This window comes from Salvelinus alpinus, chromosome 4 (genome assembly GCF_045679555.1).
Source record: "Salvelinus alpinus chromosome 4, SLU_Salpinus.1, whole genome shotgun sequence".
Classification (NCBI taxonomy): Eukaryota; Metazoa; Chordata; class Actinopteri; order Salmoniformes; family Salmonidae; genus Salvelinus; species Salvelinus alpinus.
Window position 1 is genome coordinate 48,447,209 of NC_092089.1, and position 10,530 is coordinate 48,457,738.

Here is a 10,530-nt window from a genome sequence, read left to right on the forward strand (position 1 = left end):
ATTTCACGCATAGGGTAAATTGCTTATCAACAAACCATCCTCATATCGAATCCCCAAACTGACAAGGTAAACATCTGTCGTTCTGCGCCTGAGCAAGGCAGTTAACCCACTGTTCCCGGGCGCCGAAGACGTGGATGTCGATTATGGCAGCCCCCGCACCTCTCTGATTCAGAGGTTGGGTTAAATGCGGAAGACACATTTCAGTTGAACGCATTCAGTTGTACACTGACTAGGTATCCTCCTTTCCCTTAAAACAGTGTTTTACTAGGCCAGAAGCTTGAGATCGCCACATTTCTAATGTTTACTATTGAGGGGGAATAAGAACTAGTTTCGAGCCGGGCAATACCAACTATCACTCCCGGTAGTTTGAAGTGGAACGGGTGTATCCCAGGTCACGTTCAAAGGTACATTATCAATGCAGAGGGCGATAAACTGTAATTGAAAAAAAAGTATTAATGTTTTTTTTGTTCAACACAATTCACATTCAAATCTTAGGGGTGGCCAATGGAAACTAGTTTACAATGGCCACCCCTAGGATTCACATCGAACGTCCCCCTATTGTGCCAGAGGCTTGGCAATCGCACCTGTCAGGTCCGCCTCCAACTCGCATACCTACACCATGAGACAAAATGTCGGAAGTAGGCCTAGCTAGTTAAGAAAAAAACGAATACATGGTTGTGGTTTTACAAGGTTTCTAATGGCTTTTATGCAGGTCTTGAATTCATTACTATACGTAGTTTTTAAATTGAGGCTTTTAAATTGAGACTAAAATATATACTCACTTCGGATCGAAAAATGTTCCTGACTTTCGTCGTGACGGTCCTTATGGCAACAGGTAGGGAGAGGAAATTGAATATTTTTCAAGGCAGGGTCAGGGCCCAATTTAATCAATAAGTTAGTTACTGATGTGCGTATTTATTAATACTCCTTATTTTAAACAGTTTGTATTATCTAATGTTGACTTATTTTGATGTCGAATTCGTTGGGAAAAGTAGCCTTGTGCTCGATTGTTTTTGTTATCGTAAGAGGTAACCTGGATCTCTGGAGTTCGTTGTTTTATCAGGTGTTGGCCACCAAATGGTTAAATCTGTATTCATTTGAACGTCTATAAATGCTATTCATCTGTTGGCTTCATGACGTGCCCGAAATACTATGTTTATGTATTTTTTTACAGTTTTGTGTAGGCTTTGTAGAATCACCACCTATAAGAAATGTTGAGTGTTTTTCCTAAATAAAGAAAATAGCCCTATGTATTATTCAGATAATAATGAGTGATTTTGTGATTTATTAGTTAAATCACAGATTTCCAGTTCTCCAGTATATTTACATGTCAGAATATAATACATTAAGGATTACTACAGACTTTCATTTTTAAGCCGGAATCATAGTCAAAACCTTAAAAAAACACTTTCAGATCAAGTATTCATCATATAGTTGCTATTTTTTGTCTCCTGACATTTTTTTGTACGCACATGGCCTGGAATAAGATGAAGGGGTGTAATTTTGATAATATCACATGAATGATAGTAGTCAGACTACCTCCCTACTCCAAAAATGATATGAAACTGTAGCTCAACAGATTAGTCTATCTAGTAGGAATTCCAAAGGTATGGTACCTTTTTGACAATTGAAGAACGGTGAAGCAATCTTAGCAAGTTGAAGTTTCTGATGGAGCCAAGTAACAGCATGTAATATGTTCATGCCAAATGCCTATGTCTGCCTTATACATTTGATACAATTTTACCCCCTATGAAATGTATAATTAAAGCTGAACTACGACATCATCTCACTGAGTCTTGACCATGGAGTCAGCATCTAGGGCTAGGCTATTACTCAAATGTGGAGTTTTGTTGATGAAACATGCCCAGCTGAAGGTCTTGGTGACTCATTGCATCTACTCTCTATGATACCAGTCTTTAGTTATGAAAGACCTTTGTGACTGTCACTTACAGACAGGTCAACTTCCTGCCACAACCAGAGTACCTTAAATCTCACTCAAACAGAGCTGCTGAATTACAAACTAAATTAGAAAATGTAACAATTAATGTACTCACAAGAAAAGTTAGCTGCCATCAGTTAACAACAAACACTTTTTTGCGCACTGTTATGGGTGGTGAAGATATCTATCTCTACCTGCAAGTATTGAGACAAACTATCCTCTTTAAAGACCCCCTATTCTCTCTCCAGGCTCCACTATGGCCATCTCTGTCCAGTGTCCTGTCAAGAGGTACATGGTCATCCTGTTCCAGCCGGTCACGCTCACCTGCAACTTCCAGACGTCTTCCACGCAGCCGCCCGTCATCACCTGGAGGTACAAGTCCTACTGCAGGGACCCCATCCAGGCAGCCCTGAACCCCAGCAGTGCTGACAACATCCTGTCCCAGAACAACCCTAACTACAACGCCAACATTGAGTGTGCCGACAGCCAGCGGACGGTGCGCATCGTGGCCTCCAAGCAGGGCAGTGCTGTTACTCTGGGCCAGGAGTACCAGGGGCGCAAAGTCAGCATCTTGAACAGTGAGTTCGGCTTTTAGTGATTTAAAATGTGATGTGTGTGTGGGGGGGGGGGGGGGGGGCAAGCGCACCGGTGTGTGTGTATGTGTGCCTGTCTCTCTCTGTCTGCGTGTTACTTCCATTACAAGACTCCTATACCACAAGGAGTCTTGTCTGTTGCCAGTGTCCCCACCTCAAACCCACCCTACTTGTCTCTTTAGACGCAGACCTGAACCTTGCCCAGACGGCGTGGGGAGACAGCGGCGTGTACGTGTGCTCTGTGGTGTCTTCTCAGGATCTGACAGGGAACAGCGAGGACTACACTGAGCTCATAGTGCTGGGTGAGTGGCTCCTATCCTAATAGACCCTTTTTAGAGCTCCCCTGACCTGCTGTCATCTATCCACCCTTCCACCACCACCCCTCCATCTCTCTACCAAGTCCTATACCACTGCTCCTCACAGAACTGTGTGTCCTTTTGAGGAACAATCACTAATTTTCTCTGTGCTAGTTTCCCCTTAGTTCGCTTGGGTTTATTTGTTGAGTTAGCTAGACACCGTGTGGAGCAACACAACATCTGATAGCAGTAGCAATCAAATGTAAAAGATCTTAAAAAGCCAAATCCAATTTTCAGGCAGTTCCACAATTTCCAAATTTGCTATTTGATTCCTGGTTGTGCTTAATGAGACTGCTCAGTGACGTTTCTTCGGAAGGATCTATGACTTATTTTTTTGAAGTGATTCGTGAATCATGAACCACTTTAGCAGGGACTTCCAAGAAGGACAAGTTGTTGTGAGGGAGACTCAAGAGGGCAAAGGTGTAGTCATTTATTAGAAAGATAGTTGGGGCTTTTTAAAATAATTGTGGCTTTCTTTCTTTCACAGAGAGAAAGTCAAATACCACTGATCTCCTGCCTGAGATTGACTTACTGGTTATGGAAGGTACTTTCCAATTTGCCCCATATAATCAGTAGAGACTAACCCTAGCCTAAGAGCCCTGTTTTTTAAGATAATATGTAAACTATGCCACTGGTTTATGTTCAGTTTCCGGTGAATAACATTTGGCCTGAACCCACAGCTTTGAATGGGACAACATATGGTCAGTGTGGTTAGAAAATGTAGTCTGAGAAGCAGCCTCCCTTGAGAATGGCTGACAAAAACGAAGGTTTTGCTGGTTTGATTTATCAAGCATGGTTTACTTTAACAAGCTTGTTAATGTTTTTATGAAGGTAGTTCGTGCAACGATTTTGGCTGTACTGAATCAAGCCTCTGTTTTGTAAATTTTTAAACATTACAACACCTTCAAGGTCTACTTTTTAGTATGAGGAGCCACATTGCTTAACATCTCAAAGTAATGCTCAACAGACAGCTAAAAAGCAAAAAAAAAACACACCTCTTTACAATTATCTTGTTTTGACTTGTCCTTGCATGGGAAGTCTCCCCACAACAACTTAAAAAACTGATTGTTAACCCTTGAAATAGAAAATGAGTTGGTTGCATTGATTAAAAAGTTATATTCAACTCTAACTTGCTTTTTCTCTCTTTCATGGTCGAGACCGCAAAACTCTCAGCAGAACATAACTATAGCCCTAAAGGCTGTGACATTGTTGCAATATGGGGCCACTCAGCACATAGCTCTGGTCTGTTTTGTGTCGGCTCTAACCGCAAATGAACTTTTTCAGTCAGACTGCAGCCTATGTCATTTATAGGCGATGTGTGGTTGAAGTGAGTATGTCCTCTTTCACTATATTGGCATATATTTTTCTTTCCCGTGCAGCTAGCTCCCTCATCTGACAGAATGACTCACCGTGTTATCTGGTTTCTCTGATGTCTGAAATGATCCTCTCGTGTAGATGCTCCAATGTTTACTGCTTGTCATTGTGACTTTTCACACAATACATACTGTGGCCTTTGCATACTAGACTGACCATTGGAATAGCCAAGCTACAGGTTATAATACAAATGTTTATTTTTCTATACTGAGGCTCTGTTCTCCAGTGTTCTTGATAGACTTGGAAATTGTCATTTTCTGGTCCACATTTTTGAAGAAATGAGCTTTGTCAAATTGGCATTTGAACAGTAGACGTCCTCCACTTCTCTGGTTTAAACAGAGCCAAGGGAAACCTAGAACTGAATGAACAAGTGCTATGTAAATACAGAAACGTTAATATTCAACCACGCTGATAGTCACCCAGAGAACGCAGAGATGTTTCATTTTGACTGAATGGCACACACATTAGCTTGCCCATACATACATACATACATACATAATTATAATATCTCGCTCTCTGTCTCTCTCTCTACTCTTTCTCTGTCTACAGACTGGTTGTTGGTGGTACTGGTAGTGTTTGGCTTCCTGCTGCTGTTGCTCCTCATAGCAATCTGCTGGTGCCAGTGCTGCCCCCACACCTGCTGCTGCTACATCAGCTGCCCTTGCTGCCCTGAGAAATGCTGCTGCCCCCGGGCACGTAAGTCTCCACCGCTCTGTAGAAAACCCCCGCCATCACCAGCCCTACATGTTCCTCTTCCACTGGGCACAGAGCATCCTGCTTCCATGCCACCTTCACATTAGTATGCCCATTCCATTCAACCAAACTCCTTTTTCTCATTCAGTTTCACTTTGCCAGTTTGTGACCCTGGCACTGTTTACCTTTCATTTGCCATTCTCATGTACATATTATTTATACAGTATGTGCTGCTACTCTTATCTTCTTGGGGCTCCCAAGTGGCGCAGCGGTCTAAGGCACTGCATCTCAGTGCTAGAGGCGTCACTACGGACCCTGGTTTGATTCCAGGCTGTATCACAACCGGCTGTGATTGGGAGTCCTGTAGGGCGGCGCACAATTAGTGTTAGGGGTTGGCCATGGTAGGCCATCATTGTAAATAAGAATTTGTTCAGAACTGACTTGCCTAGTTAAATAAAAATAAAAAAATACAGTTCATTTTGCTCACAACACACTAGTTGTATTGAATTTCATCATGACTTACAATTAAACACATTTTAACAGACCAATAAAGTAAACCCGGAAAATGAAGTGAGGCCTCCAGAATATGCATTTACAGTATGCGACCTAACTACGACCTAACTACAACATTAATGTGTCATAACACTGTGAACTGACTCCTCTCAATTCAGTGTACGAAGCAGGCAAGGCGGTGAAGTCAGGCATCCCCAGCCACTACGCCCCCACGCTCTACGCTCCCGTTATGTACGCCCAGCCACCCTACGGAGGGGGCATGCAACAGCCCGGCATACCCATGCTGCCCCTGCCCCAGGGGATGGGCGGCCCCCCACTGCACCCCAACGGCTACGGACGGGAGTACGACGGAGCCAGCTCAGGTGACTTACAGCCCCTCTCCAGTTTTAACGTGACAACTAGCTAAATAAAAGCAAGGACTTGATGTGTGACTTTCGTTTCTCAGTTTTGTTTGGACTGATGCTCGTCTTGCTCTCAGATCTCACTACTGCACGTTTCGCAGCAATGTGGTTTTCAACGCTGTTGTGAGGAACCTTTTTGTTGATAAATCTCTGTTTTTGTTTTCTGTTTGTAGTTGGACAAGGCTCCCAGGTGCCTTTGCTGCATGACCAGGACAGTGGCGCAGGAGACCAAAGTGAGTAGTTAAAATGGTTACTACAAAATCCTGAGTCTGTTTGATTATTTGTGATAATACATGAGTCTAACCAGAGCTATAGCTCAGCCCCCGAGTCATCTCGGGGGGCTGAGAAATGTCAGAATATTTCATCTTGTCACTAGGGTTGGGCTCAGTACCATTTCCATTCAGTCAATTCACAAAGTAAACTGAAGTTCCCATTCAAATTGTCCTCATTGCTTTTCAAAGGAATTTTTGTTTACTTCCTGAATTGAAATGGAATTGAGACCAACCCTGCTTGTCACAATGTTTCATGATTTACTCCCTCCTCCTCAGCTCGGAGTGGCTACCGTATCCAGGTGGACCCAGATGGGAACGCAACGCGGGCCATCTACTACATGGAGAGACAGCTAGCCAACCTGGACCCCACACGGCCTGGTGATGTCGCTGGGAAGTACAACCGCTGTGAGTCTTACATAAACACACCCATGTCAACTGTACTGTACTGCAGAGTTCGGGGCCTGTAATCACAAAGATTCTCAGAGTAGGAGTGCTGTTCTAGGATCAGTTGAAACTTTTAGATCATAGGAGACGCTTTTTGATTATGGTCCCTAGGCTCGTCTCTTAATCAATGTTGTGTTTTGTGGTTGTTGTTCAATTGAAAGGGTCAAGTTTTCGTTCATTTCACATGGAGCCTTCAACTGGCTTCATCAACTTTAATGTGTTGTAATGTCCTTTGATAGGGCTTTTTAACTGACTCGTGCTTGATCTCTGTCTGTCTTTCTTGGGCTTTTCCCCATCCTCTTCCTTTTTCCTTCTCCTCTCCCCCTATCTTTCTTTCTCTCGCTCTTTCTCAGTGGATGGGGGCATGAGCGAGATGAGCTCCCTACACGATGACCCCCGGGGCCATGGCGGCGGCCGCTCCCAGGCCCCGCCCCTCGCCACCGTGTACGACCAGGACGAGGCCATGAGCACCATTAGCAGCGTGTCCACGCACGGCCAGCGGGGGCGTGACGACTACCCGCGGCGAGGAGGTGGGCCCTCCCCCCACATGGGGGCCCAGGGACGCGCCCGCTCCATGGACAATCTGGATGACATCGCCCGCCGAGACCGCTACCCCAGAGACCCCCGGGATTCCCGTGACGACTACCCTCCCCACCGCCGTGACGGAGGAGCCAGAGACCGGAGAGGGTGAGGCTCTTATTTGGCGCCTCTCTCTCTTTCTCCTTCTAGTGCATGAGCCTTACCTCTCAGAGGTCAAATCTGGGGAAGATAATGGTTCGACCCACTGTTTTTTTCTCCTCTCAGCTCGGATGATGACTTTAGCAGCCGCGGAGGCTACGACCGCGGCCGTGACTTTGACGACCGCAGGCGGCGCGAGCCCTCCCCTGATGACCGTCGCCGCGGAGGCAGCCCGGCCAGCGGTCTCCAGGGGAGACGCAGCCGTAGCCGTGACGACCTGATGGCCGTCGAACGTGATCGGGAGCGCGGTGGCGGCCGTGGCGGTGGGCGGGACGCCTACGATGATAGCTTTCTGCGGGAAGCCATGGAGAAGAAGCGTCTAGGAGAGCAGCAGAGGGCGAGGAGCCGCGAGCGCCTGGACAGCGACAGTGGGCGCTCGGACCGAGGCAGGGCCCCCCGCGGACCCCCTCCACTCCCCATGTCCCCGCCCTCCGCCTACCCCGACCGTCGCTACGATGACAACTACCCAGCCCCTCCCCCGCCTCCCTACATTAGCGATGACGAGAGCTTGACGTCCTGCAAGAAGAGCAACCTGCGCAAGGTCAGTCATCACAGAGTTTTGCATATGGGCATTGAGCATTCAGGGTGCCACTCAAGGCCACAGCGTTATTTACTGCATTGCCAAAATGCCTCATTGATTGTTTCATTCATAGAACTACTTTCATCAACATAGTTAAAGGGATACCTCGGGATTTTGCCAATGAAGCCCTTTATCTACTTCCCCAGATTCAGATGAACTAGTGCTTCCCTTTTTTATGTCTCTGCGTGCAGCTTGAAGGGAAAGCTAGCATGCTGTTCCCACAGCATGTCAGTCATTGCGCTAAAGCTAGTTAGCATTTGCTCGCGAAAATACCACAAACTTCGTTCATACAGGATGTCGAGACATAAAAATGTTATCCACGAGTTTTACCTAAACATCAGACTGTTACGGTGGTTAATCCATGGATAATCAGTCAAAGAAGTCACTGTAAAAAGACGCAATAGTCTCTACAAGCCAGAATGTTGACTAAAGTGGTTGTCCGTGCTATTGGTCCTTTTGCCGGAAGGTAGTGGAGATCAAATGTGCACAGTAAAGTATTGTTTCCCCAACTTTTTGCGGCGCCGGTAGGTTTATGTCGCATGTATTTTCCATTTCCTGATGCAGTTCACGTGATGCACAATATGTAAAGAATAGCCGAATTTAACCGAACGTTGTCGACTGAAGTACCTTCCCTCACAATCATTTGGAAGTGCTTGTGAAATCTGCTAGCTGATTGCGTGCGATAACGTTTGGTCTGTGCTTCGGTTAAGCTCGGCCATTGTTGACATATTGCATCATTATTGAAACTACAAACCAATATGCAGACCAGCATACTGAAAGTCGGGTTAATAACAATGCTCTGGGTATTTTGTGTCAGATTAAGGTAAAGTACGTTCAAATGAAGTTTATTCAGCATTCTGACTTGGGATGGGACTGTTCACAAAAGGGAGCCTGATATGTTCGAGACGAGAGAAGAGTCTTCCACTCTCGGATTCGTAGAGGCTTCAACGAGTTCCTCTGACTCTGGGGAGGTAGATAAAGGGCGTCATTGCCAAAATCCCCAAGTATCCCTTTAATGCTAGTTAAAAAAATTGTATAATCATATTTAGCAGAAAAAGAAAAGAATCCAGATCCTAGTTTTGCCAGAATTGTGGTGGTATGTTTTAGCATGTTTTTAGCTTGTTGTCTCTAGACTGATAGTAATGCTTTATAGTACAGTACCATGCCAACTCACCATTCTGTTTGTTTCAACTCTCTTTCTTTTCTGACAGAATGGAGCCGTGAGTCGGGAGAGTCTGGTGGTGTGAGACGTTCAATATCCCCCAGCGTAACTAATCTGTCCCGTAACACAATTACCAGTTGTCTATGTAAATAGTACTAATGTTGCAAACTTGCTACAGTGATTTTATATTCAATGCCTAAACACAGATATCAAAATTTGACGCTGGATATTTATGTACAAATGCGTGCTTCATATTTACTGAAAACATTGTCAGCCTTATGTCCTCTCAATTCTTTTTAATGTACAGAGTAGCTTTAACTGAAGCGGTAAGTGTAGTGTGTGGTTGAACATACCGAGGCTTAATTAAAGTAGGCCACGCTGGAATGGCAGTAGCCAAAGTAAACCACAAAGGGTTTTCATTCACTCTTTTTAACCATTCATTTTCACCTTACTGTCATCTTACAGTCAATGTGAGTATGAATGTGAGTAACCCGGAGCTTTAAGATTCTAAAGCAAGTATTCATTTGAACTTTTAATTATTTACTGTGAGAAGTCATGGACTTTTTTTTAAATTGAAAATTAGATCATGCTGTACATTTGAAATGGAATAGATTTTATTAGGGGCGGGAGGTAGCCTAGCGGGTAAGAGCGTTCTTCACTTAGTCGCCGAGCCGACTAAGTGAAAAATCTGCCAATGTACCCTTGAGCAAGGCACTTTACCTTAATTGCTCTGTATAAGAGCGTCTACTAAATGACTAACATCGAATAATAGCCATGTTATTTTTACATTGCGTTTATTTTACATTTACATTTAAGTCATTTAGCAGACGCTCTTATCCAGAGCGACTTACAAATTGGAAAGTTCATACATATTCATCCTGGTCCCCCCGTGGGGAATGAACCCACAACCCTGGCGTTGCAAGCGCCATGCTCTACCAACTGAGCCACACGGGACCATTATCATCGTATTTAGAGTTTTGGATTAGTTTTAACTGTCTGTCCAGCATGTATTTGTCATGAATAATGTCAGCCATAGCCAGATTATATATATATTTTTTACATTGCTATGAAAAATGAACTTACTGCATTGTTGTACAGTCTACTTGTCATACCCACTGTCCGTGTGCTGTGTTTACTGTGATTTACAACAGGCGTCATTTTACAATAAATCTTTTTCAAAATGCTCAGTGCTTTTTCTCTATAAAATACAGTCTATGGGGCGAACTTCTACTTAAGTCAAATATTCACTTAGTTTCCAATTGACATCAATGCACGACTAAGTGAAAATTCAATAATAGGCTATCTGACATGCTGTTCTAGGAGATACCACCGGATGTCACTGTCTTGTTTCTGTGGCATGAAGAAGAGCTGTTCGCTGAGGGAGTATCATGCAGGGAATACTGTATGACATACAGAAGGCACGCTAGTATTTCAGTATTTGTTTTTGTCTTTATGGGTATCTACT

General features: G+C 44.4%; 1 protein-coding gene across 2 annotated transcripts; it reads left to right on the forward strand.

Annotated features, from left to right (window-relative positions):
* The first annotated feature begins 591 nt into the window (after positions 1-591).
* Positions 592-10,248, forward strand: LOC139573819 (lipolysis-stimulated lipoprotein receptor-like). Of its 2 annotated transcripts, XM_071397713.1 has the most exons (11): positions 592-835; positions 2,188-2,517; positions 2,715-2,834; positions 3,376-3,432; positions 4,812-4,958; positions 5,627-5,830; positions 6,043-6,102; positions 6,418-6,546; positions 6,939-7,272; positions 7,390-7,864; positions 9,115-10,248. In XM_071397713.1, the coding sequence occupies exons 1-11, from the start codon at positions 796-798 to the stop codon at positions 9,148-9,150; spliced, it is 1,932 nt and encodes a 643-aa protein (XP_071253814.1). In that variant the 5' UTR covers positions 592-795; the 3' UTR covers positions 9,151-10,248. The 2 variants fall into 2 exon arrangements, with proteins under 2 accessions (XP_071253814.1, XP_071253815.1); XM_071397714.1 differs by lacking the exon at positions 3,376-3,432 and having other exon boundaries at positions 593-835.
* The last annotated feature ends 282 nt before the right edge of the window (positions 10,249-10,530 follow it).